The following is a 20220-nucleotide window of genomic DNA, read 5'->3' as shown; positions in this document are numbered from 1 at the left end:
CCTCGTCCCCTTTCATTTCCTCTCTTCTCTCCTATGTTAGCCCGTCCTACACTTTCCTCTCTCACCCTGCCCTCTGTTCTCCTTTCCTATCCCCTCATAGATTATACTCAAGTGTCCTCTCCTTTCATTTCTCCGCCCCAAACCTTGTAAGTGAGTCCGACCACAAAACAAGTTCATAATTCCTGCATTTTTCTGCACCATCACATCCTATGAAAAGAGCAAAACCCACAAGTTTTGCTGTAGCAAAGGTTTTTTTCAGTACATTATCATCCAAAAAGCCCATACCATTGCACTGGGTAACATGTTGCAACTCCACATACAGCCCATGTGTGCTGTTCAAAGCTTAACTAATAAACATTTTTACAGTAAACAGAAGCTCATAAGTGAAAAAAGATGCTTGTGGTGACAAATCCACAGATAATTATCATCAACTTTACAGTTTACCTCAGCTCAGAGGAGTGCTTTAGTGTCTTTTAAGCTCAATGATTTGGGTTTCTGGCTCGCAACGCAGCTGTTTTGGCTCAGTCTCACAACTCTCATCAGCCACAGAGAGCAGCACCAGTGATGGACTGAGTTCGCTACTGTGTGGTGGAAACACTGAAGCACTTAGCAACTAAAGTATATTCATAAAGCAAAATATATATACGGATCAAAGGAGATAAAATATTAGTGCATGCATTATATTAGATTTAAATTCACCAGCTGCCTCAGACAGAGTATGCAAGTCAGAAAGTAATAAACTGAAGTCACTTTGCTGCTTTTGATTTGTTCACAACAATATGTAAGAATATTTATCTTATCTATTAAAGGAAATATAAACACTGTGATCATGAGGGTGAGGAAAATCTGCATCCTATAATCAAACGGTTTCGGCCAACTGATAAAACCCGCTGAGATGCAAACGTAGAGAGAAAAAGAGCACATGCAAGTGCAGGGCTGGAGGCAATTTCACAGATACAGTAAGTTAATGGCTGGAAAAAAAAGAGCAGCAGAGGACCTTGACACAAATGCAACTTCACTTCCACAACAGTACAGCTTATGAAAAACTTGTAAATATTTTATACATTATTGTGTATATCATTTTTGATGATGGCAACTGTGTTCCAACTAGATTTCCTGTCCAGCTAAGCCAAACTACTTGACAGCATGCCAACCTTCCATAACCAAAACACATTGTTACTTTAATTAGCATGATGATGTATTCATCTGGCGTGCGTTCTGCTTTATAGAGTCAAGACAGCATCCACTCTTCCTCCTCCCTCTCTCTCCCTCTCCCTCTCTCTCTCTCCCTTAGGGAAAGTGATGGGGGATGGGAGACTCTACAACGCTCATGACAGAATCTGCTCTTTGCATGGGAAGGGGAGCGAGCATGGGTGAGTGAGCTAAGGGAACAAGAAAAAGGCAGGAGGAGAGAGAGAGAGTGTGTGTGTGTGTATACTGTATATTGTCCAGTGGGAAGATTCTGAGCATTACCTCGCCTCATTTCACAACCATAGGTCCCCCGCCCCTCCCTCAGATATTCTATTCAAATTTGCTTTATTGGCCTGAACATAACTTAGCACAGTAGCAGGTTTGAAATGTAGGTATAACCATTTAAACTGTCTGAGGGAAAAAAAAAAAAAAAATACACTATATTACTCTCAGACACGTGCTACACACACACAACACTAAACAATGTACTTAAGAACGTGTTGTCTGACAGGTACAATCACATTAAGAAGAAAGTACCGGTTCCGATGCTTTCTAATGTTACGCTGCCTACAGTATAATAATATTTAATATTTACAGTATTTAAAACAATGATTCTCCCTTATTTGTCCACGCTACAGTGTACCAGGAAGTGTTGCTGTGCCTCTAGCTCATGTTTGTAGAACAGAAGTGTGTTTTCCCTGGGTTGCCAGGTTTGTCTGTGTCCACAAGTTTCGGCGGTTGGGTTGTGTTGTCTTGAGTTTGTGTGTGTTTGGTTAATGTTTATCGAAGTTTCCGGTCATTTCTGGTGCCCAGATAATCTTCCACTCACAATTGTTTGTTCAGCACTAAATAACAATCAAGACGTACTTATTATTATTATAATATTATTATTATTATTATGAGAAATATCAGCAGTTGAAAGCTCAGCAACATGTGTGTGCAGCTCACCAACACTGCACAACTCTCTTAGAGGGACAGAGAGTGTGGGGGGGGGGGGTCTTCTCTGTGGCTCTGACCCCAGCTGGTACACTGAGCTCTCTAGCACTATCAGATAAATGACCAGGGTGGGGGGTCGGGGGTGAGGTTGGGGGGTGGGGGTTGAGGTGAGGTGTGTGAGTGTGAGTGTGCATGTGCGCTGTGGGGTGGGATGGAGGGAGTAACAGAAAAAGGAAATGGGATGTGATCAATCAAAGCTAATTCTAAGTCAATGCTCTTCATGCTGAACACACACAAACCTCCCCCCCCCCCCCATACCTCTCGCCACAGCCACTTCACATACTAACCGGGAACAGGATACATTTTTCTTCCACAAACTCATTACAGAGACAACACACAGACAATGGAATAGAGAATAAAGCGTCACTAAATTACATTCATTATAAAATGCTCAGATCAAATAATGTTATATTGTCTAGTTATTCTCACTCATCACTAGTGCACAGTGTGGTATAGTATGTGTAGGACTATATTACAGTTACAGCATAACAGCGGCTACAAGACTTACAATAGTTCTCACATATTGAAAACAAGGCTTGACAAAATAGGTAAAGTTAAAGAGGTGTTCCACCAGTTTTACATATAGATTACGTGTTTCTGATGCTGTGAAAGTGGTATCATACTTCTGTAGCTCTGGATGATGTTTACAAAAGTGAGTCACCGGGGTGACGTCGGTTGGTCTGCTCCTAGAGACTACAAGCTGGTGTTTAACAGGAAATTGGTGTTTAACAGGAAGCCGGTGACAAACTGGGGGTGGGATTGTAGGATATTGTTGGATATGGTGTTTTTAGAGTTTGACCTATATTATGAATGTAAAGTCAGGTCACGTCAGCCTCTACCTTGGTCTTTTTTTTTACGACAACATGTGGCTAACCCCGTTTACAGTCACCAATTCATACTATCATCAACATCCTGCCCTGATGCTATTACACTTAACGCCTCAGAGCCGTGGAATCACTGCACCTCAGTGGAAGTCCCCCACACGAGGCAGTCAGTGTAATTAGCGCTGTCAAATAGGTCCACGAGTGAATGACACAGTCTGCAGATCTACTGTCAGAGGCAAGAGGAAGGACAGGGGATATTTACTGGGACATTATTTAAGTATTATTATTATCATCATCTCATCAAGGTCACAGTTTAACCATCCTTTATGTTCAGCTCTCTATTTGGGGCATGAGAAATAAAAAAACGAAACAGGACAGAAATGTGAATGAATGAGGAAGTCAGAGTCAGGGTGGAGAACATCACTACCCCCAACCTGACCCTCCTACACGCTCCCCTTTCTAGCCACCAAGCAAAAACCAGCAAGTGGCCCTGGAGGACCAGAGGAGCAGGGGAGAAAGGAGAAGTGGAGCCCCAGGCGTTCTGTGGGTCACCCCATCGCAGGCAGCTGATGCTTGCCTGTAGGATACACAGTGTCTGGATGGGAGGAGGTAGGGGGGGTTGGGGTCCCGTAGCCATCATTGCTGTACTGCTATACTGCTCAGGGACTCACTGACGCATGGAAAGGCCTGTTTTAGTGTGTGGAAAATGTTACGATTGTGAACAAAACACACTTGTAAGGCTGCGGCTTTGAGGAGCTTTCTAGGAGCTACATCTAAGAATGAGCGCCGCCTTACGGACTTCAAGAAATCGACTTTTCGTCGGTGCGGCACATTTTCCACACGCACACACACACACACACATACAGAGGGCCTGCTAAGAATGAGCAGCCTAAGAGAGAGAGAGAGTAGCTAATTACATGCGAGTCAGCGGCGCTGGATTTCCATCCACGCTCTCTGTAGCACCTCCAGTGAGATGACAGCAAGTTGGCAAGCCCTGCAGCTGGAGGCTTCTCTCTCTCTCTCTTCTCCATCCCTCCATCCTCCCCAGGATTCCCTCTGTTAGATTACACACTTCGATGTTCAAACTGCCACTTTCCCCCAAAAAAAACAGCCATCCAAGCCGCTGTGGGATTGGACTGTGACAGCGCAGATGCACAGCCTATATATATATAGGGTTGGGTGTTGCAGTGTGGGTGTTTGTTTCCGACACCGCTGGAGATGCTACGAAACATCCAATGACAAGTTAATCCGCTGCAGTTGTACCTATGCCAGGGCTGAGCAAATTAATGCTGCTTCAGGATATGTTATGCTTGTGTGATTCATAGGTAAAGAAAGTGGGGATTTACTGTTTTGATGACTCATGATGAGTCACCTTGTATGTATAGACGGAGGGAGCGCATTAAAACCAAACCCGTATGGTTTTGCAGTATGAAAAACCTGGAAGAAAACTTTACTATTAGACCATAAAGGGGTGATCAGATCGTCAAAACAAACAGCCAGCCCTGAATATGAACGCCACATCTTTCATCAGATGTTATGTATATAGCCCTGCAGGTGGGATAAAACCCCAGGTTACCAGTGCGTGAAGGAGACAGGCCTTACTGGAAACATAATTCCCATGCCGATGAGGATGCCAGTGATCCACACAAAGGCCCTCTTTGACCTCGACACATCTTGAATGTGTTCATCTTATGCGGCCTGCAATCAGAGTTACTTAACATTATGATGAGACAGTCATGTCAGTCATGTCCCTCACGAAGAACAGGGTCTTCTGCCCATGCTCAGTCATGACAAGGCTTTGACATCACAGTGAGACTAAGAGTGACTAAAACTGACAATCCCCTTTACCTCAGAGAAAGAGAAATAGGAAGCTATTGGGGAGAATAAGGCAGTGGGGGGCGGTGAAAGGGAAGGGAAAGGAAGGGGAAGGGAATGGAAGGCGGAAAAGGCCTGGATGAATCACACAGCACGCACCGCAGCGGCTGAGGTAGCTGTGTCTTGGAGTACATGAGTCATGTTTATCATGCAGCAGCATAGGGATTGCACAACTCTCCCTCCATTAGGAATGCTGCCTTAGTGCAAACATTTACCTGATGATGGAAAACAACGGCTCTAATGCCTCTAAAAAGCTCCCAGTGATAGTGGCACACACACACATCTTACACTAACGCCACCACACTAACTACTAGCACATGGTGGGAAGCTGCATGCGGCGCTAAGGAAACCAGCAGCAGTAGCTAGATCTCTTGCAGAAATCTGGATGTAGCCTAATAACTGTATCACCTATGATGGCAGCTAATATTTATGTAAAACAGTCCAAACACAGTGTCTCCTCCTGGCTTGTGAGGTGGAGTATGCAAACATGTGCATCCCTTTCATTGAAGGAGGAAAACTACAAGAAAAATCAACAGGACTGGAACATTTAAGGCCACACCGCTATGAAATCTCTCACTCTTCCCAAACCTGTCTTCCACCATGAAGAAGGTCAAACTAGGATTTCTGAACTTACACTACATCCTCTCAGTGTGTGTGTTTTATTTTTATTTTTTTATAACCACAGCAAGTCCACAGGGTGCACACACACACACTGCACACCACACTCCACCGTATAAAGCAGAGTTATGTCTCACACAGTTAAAGGTTAAAGCGACGGCGGCGGAAAACACTCCGGTCCACCTTAAAAACTAAAGCCCTACAGTGGACAGCGCCGTGGTGCTGAAACAGCTCCGAGCGACATCTGTACACAAGAGGAGCAGGGGAAGAGAGGGGGGGTGGGGGTGCCGAGGGGGGAGGAGAGGAGATGGAGGAGGGAGGAGGAGGAGGGGGCACAGGATCTACCGAGACTTTAACGTTGAAAAAAAAATCACACGCCATCGCCACAAAGGACACCTTAAATGATCTTTCCAGTGTCACATTGTGTAATCTCGGTGACGTTCGTGGGGAAAGGTTACAGCAATTTGGCGTGCTTTTTACGTGAAAATGGCGCCCGTTGCTGCTTCTGCTGCTGCTGCTAACCCAGCCCATTATAGTAGTATACAGCTGTAGCTACAACAAAGTATGGAGGGGAGGTGGAGAGGAGGGAAGGGAGGGGGGTTCAAACAGGCTCGTGCGTGCCGCATTTAGAAAATGATGATACCCAGCCATTAAAAATGAAGTGTTTTCTAAAAGAGGGGGGAGGAAGGGAGGAAGGGAGGAGGAGGAGGAGGAGGGGGTCCACAGCTGACGAGCAGGTGAGGGAAAGATTCACCTCACCTTGCTCCCCATCGGCTGAACTAAACTAGCAACTACTGGACTGATAAATAAAGCTCTAGTTTGGATGTCAAGAGGCAACGTGACCCAGCACCGGTATCACACTGTGGAAGACTGTTATAGAAATGCACCAATGTAGCCTCCTAATAACAACAACCCAGAAACAGCTGAGAAGCACCGACAGCTTTCCCAGTCCTGCTACATCCGCCTTTCTTTTCTTTCTTTCTTTCCTTTTTTTTCTTTCTTTAAACCCCCCTCCTTACTTTAACATCGTCTGTTCCTTCGCTTCCTCCTTCTTCTGTCGGTCCATGACACCGAGGATGATCTTTCTCTCGTCCTCGGTGAGGTGGCTGAGGTCCGGCATCTCCGGCATGGCGCCGGCCGCTGAGGCTGAGGCGGCGGCGGCAGCAGCGGCAGCAGCAGCAGCAGGGCCAGGGCCGCCCCGGGGCCCGTGTGGAGCAGACATCTTTTACACACACAGTGGCTAAAAAACGAGAAAAGCACCGTCAACCAGCGGCATTCTGGGAGATTTTTTTTTTTTACTCTCTTTTCGTTACATTTCATGCGGTCAAAATTCAAATTGGCGGTCGGGTGGGTTTTGCTTTATGCTGGAGGCGCCGTGGCTTTTAGGCTACACACGGCATGACATCTCGGTTAGGAGTATCATGCACATATTATACACTGTGCTGCAGAAATAAGCGTCAAAAATATTCATTACTAGGCTTCATCCACAGCTATTAAATGCTCATGATAGGGCTATATCAACTATACGCTGCAGCCGCCGGAGCGCTGCCTGCAAACATCCAAGCTGTTGCAGGTTGAGAAGCCGATTTTACACATAATGCTCTGAAATAGAAAAACACTCAAGATTAGAAATAGATGCCCTTAAAAGAAGCATGAGTGCACCGGCTGTATAGGGCTACAACCTTCAGGTAGTATTCCAAAACACAATAAGCCTCCATCCATCCATCCAGGGATTTTTTTAAAAAGTAGAAAAAATATAGAGGATTTAAAGAAAAAAAACAAAAACTCTTGCCTTTTATTTTGCAGTCATGTTAAATCCTGTCTAACCCATCGCTGCCATTCTTTAGAGAGGTCTCACTCGCATGCTGGAAATAAAAAAAGGTGCCCGGTCCGTCCTTGTTTGTTTTCGTTTGGAGTCCTTAACCCTCCTCTGTCACTCTGGTTAGCTCGCTTTCCTCCAGGTTGGTAATTCTTGGAGATTTCTTAAATGCACAAAAATGGATGCAATGAGAGGGAGAGAGAGAGGGGGGAGGAGGCGGGGGGGAGAGAGTGTGTGTGAGGGGGGGAGAGAGAGAGAGAGAGTGTGAGAGAGAGAAAGAGAGATAGAGGTGGGGAAAAAAATCCAGATAGGAAGAAGAGGCGGAGCGATGGGAAACACGTAGAAGAATAAAGCCGAGAGGACGCGCTGGATGTTCATTGACAGCAGGCAGACAGCGGCCGCAAAAACACGGACTGGAGGGGCCGCGTGCAGCCGGAGCAGCTCCGTGAGCAGGAAGAGCATCATGCATATTTCATAACCAGATCATGAGCTCTGCTGTGAGAGGGGGGAAATGTGAAGTGGGAAGATAAATACAGAATATGACTATAGCGACAATGACAGTAGCTGCAGGTGCGGCTGTGTTTCCTGTTCAGTGCTGCTTCTGCTTCTTTTTTCTTTTTTTTTGGAGGGGGGGCTTGTACTGTACAACACAGTGGGCTTTTGTTGCCAGCTGATGGGAGAAATAGAAATACTGTGATGATGAATGGAGGAGGATGCAGCTCAAAACAGTTACACATCAGCAGAGCAGAGGAGGAGCCGATGTTCACTGAGAGGAAACACTCATCTTTACCTCACTGTCAACTTTTCAGTGGTTTCTTTTTAAAGAGAAAAAATAAAAATAAAAACTCTGGATTTTGAGGTGTGAATATTTTCTAAATAAATATCTCCATGTTTTAAAGTTGTTGGCCATCATGAGCTTTGGGAACTTCTAATTGTCACTCTTGACTATTTATATATTGTATAAACTAAAAGTTTGATTACTTAGGATAAGGATAAGAGGTGGATTCATTCATAGTGGAAATATCCATTTGTTGTTCTTCTGCTTCTTCAGCAAAACCAAGGAGGAAGAAAAAATAAAGTGGCATTTTCAGCAGCCATTGGTCTGATTACAGGATCATGTTTGTGTCATCCGTCCACAGCAACTCATGATGTGACTTCAACTCCATCTTGGACACATCAGCTCCCTCTGACCCCAGCTGAAAGTCCCTCCACTTGATTCAAAGACGGCCTTGTGCTCTCTCAGGCTGCAGAGCTGATAGGATTTGAAGGACGACGTTAAGAGGATAGAGCTTCTACCTCATTAGGGTTGTAAGTAAATTAGCACCGGTGCAGTGATCTGCTGCAACACGTCCAACATCAGGAGGGAAGATGGTGTTACGTTTGATTCAGATCAGAATTGTTTTTACCACAAACATGAGTTTTGAAGTTTATTATAAATACACATGAGCAAACAGAGTGTCAGTCCCATGTTGACAGATGGAGAGTGGGGACTCAGTCTCCCAAAAACAAGAGGAAACATAGTAAAACTGATGAGAAAAAAAATGTTTGCCAGTCATTTTTGCTACCTGCCATTGCTCTTTAAGCTGGTTACTCCATAAACCTCAACATTTGATGTCATCTACGACATATTGTTGGACAACACACTGGAAAACCTGGTTTGTTTTAAGATTTTGTTTTCATAATGATCTGTCTCACATTTCTTAAACTTTAATCATAGAAAAAAATATATCAAAACACAAGGAACATGAATTGTTGCAAGTATGATGGGAATAGAGATTAAGTCAAGACACATTCTGTAAACACTGGATCAGTTTAATCTGTCTTTAATGTTTTTTTTCTTTGAACTGTTGTGGTGGCCTTAGATTCTGTGATGGAAAATGAAAACTCTCTCAAATTTAAAAACTAAACCATGTGATTAGTCATTGAAACTGAATTAAATGAATGAAAAAAGCTCAGCTGATTTTTTCCTCCGTGGCAGAAGGTGAAGGTTTAACAGGATCTGCTCCTCTCATATTTACAGTCTGTGTCCTTGTACTTTGACTGATGCACAACTTGTTAAATCAAAGTCCTTTTCCACATTTAACAAGTTGTAGCATTTTTGTGGGGTGTGATGTCGGGCTCCACCTCATCACCTGCTGGCAGCCTCTGGGTCCGTCCTCTGTTTATTTCACCACAGTGACAACATGCTTCTCCTTCTCAGACACCACAGGGACCGTTCCTGGTTTGCTGTGTTTGCGGACATTCCTCTCCCTAAAAAACAAAGAGAAAGAGGCCATGAATAACGTGATCTGCTGATGAGAATATTCAGGAGAGGGTGGGGGGAGGGAGAGAGATCAGCAAACAGAAAGAAGGAACAGATTGAATATGAGACTATTGACCTAACACCTACGTCAGTGACTGCACTAATGTACCCTGAAAATAATGCATAAAGCATAGATGGTAAATCATTCATGAGTCCAAACACACATCTGACATAATCACAGTCCTGCCAGTAATCACAAAAAACAGCTTCAGACTCAGCTATGAATCACTGGACGATACGGCAAACTGGGACAATCAATCCACCATACAAGTGGCAAATGCGTATGTAAGGTCTATTGAGACCATGTCATAGGGGGGGCAGTGCCATCTGTGACATTTTCCATTAGGCTAGTGTGACTGCATAGGTCAGACCTATCCTGGCAGCAGCCCAAGTCAACGTCACCTCTGCATGGACACAGAGGGGACTTGATGCCGTCTCCTATAAGCTAAACCAGCAAACTCAGCTCAAACCCCCCAACAGCAAAGTGCAGAGAGCGGCAAACTGTGAAATACGTACTTCCTGCGGCGAGCCTCCTTCATAACCCTCAGCTCTTTGGTCTGGTGGAAGATGTTCTTGGGCAGGTGTCGGTGATGAGAGATGCGTCGGATCTGCGGGTGGTGCTTGAACTTCTCCTTCAACTTCTGATTGTAGTTGACGGCCACTCTCTCTCTGGGATTCAGCTACATTGCAAAGAGAAGTGAGGAGAGGAGGACGTGAAATTTAAAAAAAGAGAGAGGAGACAAAAAAAAGGACAGTCATGAGAAAATGTAGATTAAATAAAAATAAATGGAGCAACACTCTCTGTTCCCACTCCAAACTTGAGCAAAACAGGTCCAACATGGCCCACAACAAATATTTTTGATCCCGGTTTGCCATTGTGGTTATAATTTGGTTAGATTCAAGCAATTAAAACCAGTTTCTTAAATACTGTGGAAAGACTGTGGTTTGGATTTTATAAAAAGATGGAAAAAAGAAAAAAGAATCATCAATAGAAAAAAAAAATCAAAGTTAATTTTCATTCTTGTAAACATGGACACACCGAGTTGACCCAGTTGATGTAAGTGGAAGCTGAACAGACCTTGTTGTTGTCAACTCTTTGGTTAGAATAAAGCTGCTTATTGGACTCAGAGTGGTAACGGTCCTGTTACACATGCTTTTTACTGCCAAACTGACCAGTCACGGTTCGTATGGTTTCCACACCATGTAGCTACGTTTCTGAGTAGATGCTCACTGGCTACAGTGTTGATACTGCGACTGGCCAAGAAATAAGTCTGGCACACAACCTCCATAATGCTGCAAACTTGTTTTTACACTTTGATTTTGAACAGATTACACAAACAAGATATAACACATTAGTGAAAATAGGAAGTGCCAGCAGGCAGATTTTATTACTTTTGGATAGAGCGAGGCTAACGGCTTCCCTCAGCTTCCAGTCGTTGTGCTAAGCTAACAGGCTGTTGGCTGTAGCCTCATATTTTATATTGAGATATGAAAGTGGTATCAACATTTAAAAAAAAAAAAAATCTTGCTCAACATTTAAGTGTTGTTCCAAAAATATTGTTTTCTTAGATGTCATAAACATAACAGTCAAGAGAAAATAATCATCACTGATCCTGTATGGGTGAAGATGAGTCAGTGACCTGAATTTAAACCTGCAGGAAAAGTGTGAATTACATCATTTATAGCATATTGATGAGAACTATCCTAGTTTTCCGATAATTTCAGTAATGATGAGCATTTCCAGTAAAGAGGTTTTGTTGCTGACAACAACATTCACCAATTTATATCATTTTTCTTTTGCTACTAAATGAAATACATAGAGGTTTAAAAAGCTGTGCTTTGCTTTCAGGTCAGTCAGTGTTTTGTTAAATACACCTACTGACAGCTGCTGTTTGGCGTTTCACATCATAAAGTGTTGGCCGGTGCAGTGAGCAGTAACTTCAGCCTGACAAGCTCCTCATTCAAAACTGAATCAATGTCTGTTAAAAAGTGAAGACACCAGCTCAACAACATCCCTCCCTCTCTGTCTCTCGTAAAAACCACCAGCTACTCGGACTCCTCTTGGCCGAGGCCGCCCTCCTCAAAGGCTTTTATTCTAATTAAAAGCAATGATTTGTTTCAGGTTCAATTTGTTGGAGAAGATCTGTTAGATGCTGATCCTGTTGGACTAAACTGATTCCCCTGGATGCACACATGGTTACCCTGCTAAACACGGTGTTTGTTTAATGTTAACAAGATGGATATGGTAGAGCAGAGAAACATGCTTCCCTTGTTTGTGAAGCCTACAACGGACTCACGTGTTTGAGAATTTGAAAAGGTACACTCTTTTTTAAGATACTCTTGTAGGAAGCAGAGTGCACCACAGTGACGAAAAAGCTGAAATTAGAAAGCAGCTGCAAACGTCACCACTGTAATTGAAGAGGGAATCTACTTTGTTATCTTTAAGTAACTATATTTTTATTAAAAATGACAAAACCAACATCGATGCAGGTGCCTATACTACGTAGCAGGTTCACATACCCAGGGTATCTTCCAGTAACACGGCTTAACAATCGCGATCACGCTAAGCGTTCACATGACGGTGGTTATCAACTCGGTAAGACAACCCAGGGTTTCCCAGTCTAGGTATGAACGGTTCACATGAAACGGGCGGAGTTTGCAGCATCTGAACAATCACAGACATGGACACGTCTGACAGCAGCTGCAGCAGCAGAGCGGAGTATTTCACTAACGAGGAGCAGACGATAATTCTGCAGCAATATGAAGAACTGAAGATCAAATCCAGACAGAAAGCAACACAGTCGTTGCAGCAAAGTGCAGGAAGTGCTGTGGAGAATTACTGACTGTGTAAATGCATAAATTCATGAGATTAAAATTAAATAAAATCACTGTTCCATCATTATGGGATGGCTGTTAACAGGAATCACCTTTGTGTACTGAACGTGCGATCGTCTGTCTCACACAACGTCCACGCTGGATGCTTGTTTTTGTTTCGCTCCTGTCGGACATATGTGAGCACTGACCACGAGGTTTATTTCAGGCCATTTCATTAAATCCTTCCAAATGTAACTACAGTGGCTGCTTACGCTTAGAGCTGTCTTAATGCTGCCACACTGCTGGTGACCAAAGTGTTTTACTGCTGCTGAACACATCCTATGTAGACACAGAGCTCTTGTTACTACATTAACTGCATATGTTACCTTCTGACTTTTTTTTTTAATGTCACCATGTTCTCTGGAGTAAGTGATCAACTCAGTAAGAAAAATTATAAAACAAAGAAAAAAGGACAAACCTAGAGACATGTTAGTATGTGTATGTATTCCTAATACACTGCCTGTCCAAAAAGCTAATAGGTAAGCGCCTCCCAATGGAAAATTACTGATGTAGTCTCACTTCTTCAACAACCATGTTGGAAGACACATCCTGTGATTGCGGAAAAGATGTAAATCTGTTTCAGAAGGGTCAAATTATTGGCATTCATCAAGCAAATAAAACATCTAAGGTGATTGCTGAGACTACTAAAATTGGGTTAAGAAATGTCCAACACATTATTAAAAACTAGAAGGATAATGGAGAACCATCATCTTCAAGGAAGAAATGTGGTCCAATGTGACCACAGAGTCCTTAACGCCATTGAGAATCTTTGAAAAATGAATGCAACTCTGGATGGAAATAAATGTTGTGACATTGCAGAAGCTTATTGAAACGATGCATGCCATAATCAAAGCTAAAGGCGGTCCAATGAAATATTAGAGTGTGTGACTTTTGTTTTGGACGGGTAGTGTATATCTATTCTCATACATCTACAGCACAGCATGGCTATTTCAAAAAGACTCACTCTCAACCTTAAATAAATGTAGTGATAAATTAAACCGACTGAAAATAGATGATGATTTTTCATTTACAGTGGAGCAAAAAGGTGTGGTGTGCAAAGTTCTGAGAAAAAAAAATGAACGATGTGCATTGACTGACAGACAAGTCCAAATCAGTTCAGTGTGATGCCTTCAGACACGGGCAAAGCCTCGATTCAGCATTTCAGCATTTCTTGATAATTAAAGACCCTCCCAGTACAACTTGATTGTTAATGCTTCATTATGTTCAGAGTAGCCCGCTTTAAGTGATTGGCCGATTTAAACTGCTGATAGGAGCAGCCCTTGTCTGATCTCTTTAAGTGCAAAGCTTGCGAATAAATCTTCTCTTACACAGTGACAGTAAAACAAGTGCCAAAAGCGGGCCAATTTTCCACTCTGAGGCTGCATTAAGAGAATAAGTAAGAGTGAATCCGATTAGGAATGAAAGATGGCTGCTGGAGATGGCACACAAGATGCCACTGATCTTTATTACTGAGCCATAACTGGGATTTGGGGCACTGGAACAGTACCCAGCATTTACCTAGAGCGCCATTTGACAGTTGAGCGTAATATAACACTAAGGTGATCAGTTCTGCTAACACAGACTATAGTATCTACTATCTAATAAGAATACACCCGACACTCACTAACAAAGATATTAAATGTCACTGTAGATGTGTCTGGAACAGGATGAAGTCTCTCCTCTGAATCTTTTGTCAGTGGTTTGTCAAACAACGGCACATGCGTTTGGGTTTATTTGGACGTCCACCTGCAACAGGAGCTGCTGCTGTGCCAGTTGGTACATTGTACTTATTGAGAGTGATTCTACCCTAAGTCAGCATCTATCAGGGCATTTGGCAACAGCAGTGCCGTAGCTCCTGGCATTGTCACCCCAGGGTCTCTGCAGGTTTCACCAGCTCAAATTTAAGACTTTTTAAGACCATTTTAAGACCATTATGGATGAAATTTAAGACCTATCATGACAAATAAAAAACGTACAAAAGAAATGCGGAGTCACAAAACTAGAAATTGATTGCAATATATAAGTTGCGTGTTAGGCTTGTTTGTAGTTGAAAAAAATACATTCAATAAAGCACAATGAAGTGTCGCAGGAGCATCTAAAGTAAACTATTTGGGGGCACAAAAAGAAATTGGGGAGTGAAATTAAAAATGTTTATGTAACACATTATTTATTTAATTCACTGGCAACCAGCAGGCAGATGGCTTTAAGCCTTGAATAATGTTAAGGGTCACACGTGACCCCTTTTTACATTGGAGAACAGTAAAAACACCAACACTTCCCCTTTGGCCTGAAATGTGATGACTTCTAAATGTGACCCAGAATAGACAAACATGGAAATATTTCAACTTCTTTGATCAACAGACACGAGCCACAACCTGTTCTGTATTATGACCAGCACAATATTTGACACATGAAGTAAATAGCCTAAATTGGCTTTTGGTCAGCCCTATATATTATGGTATTAAATAATGCTTGAATAAATGTGAACTACCGTAAATTCCGGACTATTAAGCGCACCAGCTAAATTTTAAAAGTAAATAGATTTTGTACATATATAGGCCGCACCTGAATATAAGCCGCAGGTTTTTCATGTTGTAACATGAGACACAGAAAGACAGTACACGGAAGATGTGTGGAACTATACAAGTCCGCTCGCTTTTCCGCTGTTTTGGTTACGCTCCTAGCCATGTGCATTTGTTGACAACGAAGCCGGCGAAAAATCAATAAATGGAGCGGTGGATAACGTTACATAACATACGCGTGTGTGTTCGTGTTACTCCGGAGGCACCAACACGGCATCAACACAGCACCAACAGACAGTAACATGACTGGTTAGAAAATAAAACACTGCACCAAAACGCAAAATTAGTGTCTTCTTCGGCGCATAATCCTTCCCCACATGTCTGTCTCACTAGCGCTTCCTGCTAGAGCGCCTCCCGGAGGCCGTTAGCCAGTAAAAATCTATAAATTAGCCGTATCGTTGTACAGGCCGCAGGGTTCAAAGCATGAGAAAAAAGTAGCGGCGATAGTCCGGAAATTACGGTACATCTTTTTATTTAAAAATGCTCGCCCATGCTCGCCCATGGTGGGCAAAAGAAAATTTAAGACCTGTCTAAAATTATTTAAGACTTGAACACAATAATTCAACAAATTTAAGACATTTTAAGGCCTAAAATTTAGATTTTCAAATTTTAGACTTTTTTAGACTTTTTAAGACCCCGCGGATACCCTGCACCCACTCTTTACCCTGCTGAGATGGGCACTGGGCCACGGCTGTGTCGAAAAATGCAGCTAACTCATAAAACAAGATCAGGTAATACACTGGAGAGAGATACAGTATACAGTATGTCTGACAGCTGAGGAAAATAGAGCTATCGACTGGTCACAGACAGTGTGATGAGTAATTATTCAGAGAAAACTTGAGAGGCAAGTTGTCTTTGGTATGATGCAAGGGAAGATATATATATATATATTTACACAGTATATATATATATATATATATATATATATATATATATATATATATATATATATATATATATATAGATAGATAGATAGATAGATAGATAGATAGATAGATAGATAGATAGATAGATAGATAGATAGATAGAGAGAGAGAGAGAGAGAGAGAGAGAGAGAGAGAGAGAGAGAGAGAGAGAGAGAGAGAGAAGACAAGGCAGGACTCACCACTCCTAGTTTCTCAGATGCGTTGGCCTTCCACAGTCGAATGTTCATTTCGTCAGAGCCACTCAGGATGTACTTGTTGTCTGCCGACCACTTAACGCAGATCACATGCTGCATACGTTTGGTGTGGTAGACTTCCCTGGGTTTCAAAAAAGATTTAGGACAAATGAAATAAGCAGTAGTTACAATAAAGAAAGCAATAATCTATATTTATTCAAGCAATGCAAAACCAACCAACTCCTGTGTATTAAATTACAAGATAAACTGTTTCCTTGTGCCCTGATGTCCCAGGTAAGAGAATATTATTTGGTGCTTTCTAAAACCAGTACTCTGTAGCAAAGATTTCACTGCTTTCTGATCTGACAGCACCATGCTAAAGGTTTGGTTAGGTTTAGGTGCAAATTGACTCAGTTGGTTCGAGGGGAAGATCACAGTTTGGGTTTAAGTTACCAGTTTGGCTACGAAACCACTGCAATCAAAAACCCATGTTGACTGCTGGTAGGACACTTTACTGTGGTTAGGGGACCTCTGTTGTCATGGTTAGAATAATAAACACATGGTTATGAAACACAGTCATAGTAAAAAAAAAAACATTGGCAGGAAACCATAAATCATAGTGTAATATAGTTTTATATGACAACTGTCTCATTCAGTTATAAGGTTTGTTCCTGTGGATCACGGACGTCCAGATTTCAGACCTTTTCTGTGTTTCAGGTACAACACAGGTGTAATAAATAACATTTAACGACTGCATTCAATGTAGCTGAGCCAGTAGCAGGGCTATGTACTGTCCACTCAACATCGTTAGCCTGCGTTACAGTTATTAGACGCACCTGTGCTATACCAGCCATGATTTTAACTGTTCCAACAACACCTACTATTGATGGAGCACACCAAACCCTGACCTCCCCATGCGGTGACAGTGTCCTGCTACTGTAACACAACTGTGGCCATTTGCTCTGGTGCTCAACAAGAGTACAAACAGTTCTCCATGTTTAATTATGTCATGGCAACCCAACAATGGCTAAGTATTTGGGTTGAGAAGGACAGTCAAAACAAGCATATGCACGCTAACATTAGCTTTGCCAACATGGTACTACAATATTATTATTATTATTATCAGCTATGCCAACCAACACAAAAGCACAGGTGTTGCTAATAACACTCAGAAATGGCTCAGTTCCACTCAAGAGGCCCAGTAAACCGTGACGCTGTGACACGGACAGTGAGTCAGCGTGCACAATAAGCTGTGATATAATAATCTGTTTTTTGGACCAGTGTGTTTTCTACGAGGATATGCTACAATGTTTTCTTTTTCCCTTCATTTTCTGATGTTTAGCTGCATGGCAAAACTTTCACATACTGGGATAACTCTAGAGTAAAGTAGGTATATCAAAGAGACCAGAGAAACAAACCCACAAATAAATACCATTAGCAATATTAATAGGAGAACTGATTTGACTGGGCCTCATTTAAAAGAACAGAAATGCTGCATGACCTCGGACCACTCATGGTGTGACAGTAAAACTATAAAGTGATTAGGATGGTCATTTGCCTGCTGTTACTGACCTGCTGTGGCCGCCGTCCTTGGGGAAGATGCGGATGGTCTTGTCAAAACTGGCGGATACAAACTCTTTGCCAGTGGGAGAGTAATCAACATCCAGAACTGCAGAGACATGGTCCATGTGCACTGTGATTGGCCGGTCCAGGAACCTCATGTCATATGTGTAGAGGCTAAGGAGATATAAAAATTTGCAGTTTTAGTTACACAGTTCATAAAAACCACAAGTGAAAGTGTGGATATGGTGAAATAATAGGTACAGTAAACTACAATAGGAATCATTTAGATGATTTCCTTCTTATACTCACTTGTAGTCCTCATTTGCACATGTGAAGTAATACGCTTCCATGGGGTTCCAGCATAATGTGTTGCTCCTCATTGTCATGATAACCTAAAAAAGAAAATGAAAACATACAGTTGCTATTATGTCTTAGTCCTGGATAGAAAAGAGTACATTTCTGCATCAACCGAATGATGGATCCGTACCTTTTTGAGGGGTGCAGATTCTCTCATGTCATACAGCACTATACTTCTGTCAGAGGCACAGCTTCCTAGAAGTTCAGTCTGTGGAAAGACAAATGTCATTGTGGTTTGAATAAGTCAGACAGTGGATGTACATCCCTTTTTGGCTTTGACTTCTAGACACTTTGATGCAACTATGAACATGGCTCTTCATTCCTGTGACAGTGTCTCACCTCCACAGGATTGAAGCGGACGGAGCTGAAGCTGTCTACACCCCACGTGAATGAACGGATGGGGCTGCTCCTCTGCTCATCCCAGATGTCCACCTGCTGGCCACATGTTGCAAACACACCGTCCTTCTGGTGATGGTCCAATCCTGTAAACACAGTCTACAAGCAAGATGGGTTTTTTTTAAAAACAGAGTCGCATTATGACTTCACCAATGTCTGATGATATAACTACAACTGTCATGGACGATCGGATGGCAACTGCTCATACCTTGCCTAGGATGGTGTTGAGTGGCTCCTCTTGTTCTCCGTAACCTGGTGCCTCCATCTTCCACTGCTTGATTGTTTTGTCATCCCCAACCTGTCAAAGACATCATATCAGGGTAATTAACAAAAGCTTTATTTTAGAGATCAGCAAAAAAATAAAAATAAATCTCTGGTATTGTGAAGGCAGTAGTCACCGTAAAGAAGGAAGTTCCACAAAACCGGACAACTATTCCACGAACGAACCCCTCATGTGCTTGGAGTGTGCGGACGCATTCGTGTTTGGTCAGGTTCCACACTTTCAGCTGGGGAAAAAATTTAACACTGTGTCAGTCGTGTGCGTCCAAAGCAGAACTTCAAATCATGAATTATTTATAGACAAAAAGTCTCCACTTGTTACCTCGCCATCACAGGAACCAGAAAACAAAGTAGAAAGGGTCTTGGTATGTTTGGCCATGCAGTTCACACCGTCCCTGTGTCCGTCCAGGGAGGCCAGGAAAGGCTTGGCGAACACCCGCTCCAATTTGGTGGCATTCAGAGCCCGTGTGTACTCTCTGTTCAGCTCAAAGGGATGCAGCGTTGGGTCATAGTTTCGAGGGACTACAGACAGAGAAGACATTTGTTAAAAAAAAGAAAATGATACAGCATTTCACTTACATGAACGGCAATAATTATTTGTAATTATTACAAGTGTCAATCGATGATAACTTTACTATAAAGTTAATTCCCACACACACTTTTGCAATAGTCGTATAATCTATGTTGCTATGACCTCGGTTAGGATTAATGTGACTTTAATTTATTTTGATTGTATACATGTGTGTTTAATTGACTGTACTTATTCCGTATGTCCAATCTGACCTGCACATATAGCTACTGTAAACTAACTTAGTGTTAACACTCAGTAATATTTGATGGGCATAAGTGCTGTAGCTGCAGTTTCATGCTGTGAAATGTGTCCCATTTGGTTTTTTATCACAGTTTTAAGACAACGAAAGAAATAATTAAACGCCATAACATAAATTTAAATGTTATGTGTCAATATTGTGTACGCTGTGTGTGTGTGTATGTTACTGTGTGCTGCTGTTTGAGGAGCTAAGTGGCTAACACCATGCTAGCAAACTGAGTTTAGCCTAAAGTTTAACACTTACCTCGCTGAATATCCAGCTTTGTTTCCCGGACATAGTCGTCCGGGTTCCTCGAGAGGACTTTAACTTTCATTGGGGTAGCCGTGTGAAAGCAAAAAACACACCAACAGAAGGAGTTGTGGTAATTTACACAACCAAAATATTAGCAAGCATTGGCTCGTCCAACCATGTGTGGATGAGGAACTTCGGTGGCACCGCGATGCATTGTGGGATGTCCAGTCCTCCCGATTGCGTCACTAATAAACACGGAAGTAGTAGTTACCGAAATTTAGCACGATGAAGAGCGGAAGTAAATCGTTAATATAATACATCCATTAAGTAAATCCATTTGGTCTTAAAGTAAGCATTTTACTCACCAAATTATACAAAAGCAAA

General features: G+C 42.4%; 2 protein-coding genes across 5 annotated transcripts in view; both read right to left on the bottom strand.

Annotated features, from left to right (window-relative positions):
• Nucleotides 1-6726, bottom strand: part of rims2a (regulating synaptic membrane exocytosis 2a) — a gene marked incomplete at both ends in the record, with an annotated part of 135094 nt that extends 128368 nt beyond the window's left edge. For all 4 annotated transcript variants that reach the window (XM_083990457.1, XM_083990456.1, XM_083990459.1 and 1 more), the window contains one exon: nt 6524-6726. In XM_083990457.1, coding sequence (XP_083846583.1) covers nt 6524-6726 — 203 coding nt within the window. The remainder of the gene's footprint in view (nt 1-6523) is intronic.
• A 2086-nt stretch (nt 6727-8812) lies between these two features.
• Nucleotides 8813-20072, bottom strand: dcaf13 (ddb1 and cul4 associated factor 13). Its single transcript, XM_083989130.1, has 11 exons — nt 19849-20072; nt 19098-19297; nt 18895-19002; nt 18705-18794; nt 18440-18595; nt 18231-18308; nt 18053-18135; nt 17753-17917; nt 16187-16322; nt 10142-10305; nt 8813-9573 (listed from the first exon to the last, which is right to left on the bottom strand). The coding sequence occupies exons 1-11, from the start codon at nt 19916-19918 to the stop codon at nt 9486-9488; spliced, it is 1338 nt and encodes a 445-aa protein (XP_083845256.1). The 5' UTR covers nt 19919-20072; the 3' UTR covers nt 8813-9485.
• Between the last annotated feature and the right edge of the window lie 148 nt (nt 20073-20220).

The sequence above is a fragment of the Trachurus trachurus genome, assembly GCF_905171665.1.
Source record: "Trachurus trachurus genome assembly, chromosome: 16".
NCBI lineage: Eukaryota > Metazoa > Chordata > Actinopteri > Carangiformes > Carangidae > Trachurus > Trachurus trachurus.
The sequence above is the reverse complement of the archived record's forward strand: the minus strand, read 5'-3'. Positions and strand labels throughout refer to the sequence as shown.

Coding starts and splice junctions, on each gene's coding strand:
- dcaf13 (XM_083989130.1), bottom strand. CDS start 19,918: ATGAAAGTTAAAGTCCTCTCGAGGAACCCGGACGACTATGTCCGGGAA. Junction 18,309..18,439: donor TCCGCTTCAATCCTGTGGAG/GTGAGACACTGT, acceptor GTCTTTCCACAG/ACTGAACTTCTAGGAAGCTG. Junction 17,918..18,052: donor TGTGCAAATGAGGACTACAA/GTGAGTATAAGA, acceptor ATATCTCCTTAG/CCTCTACACATATGACATGA.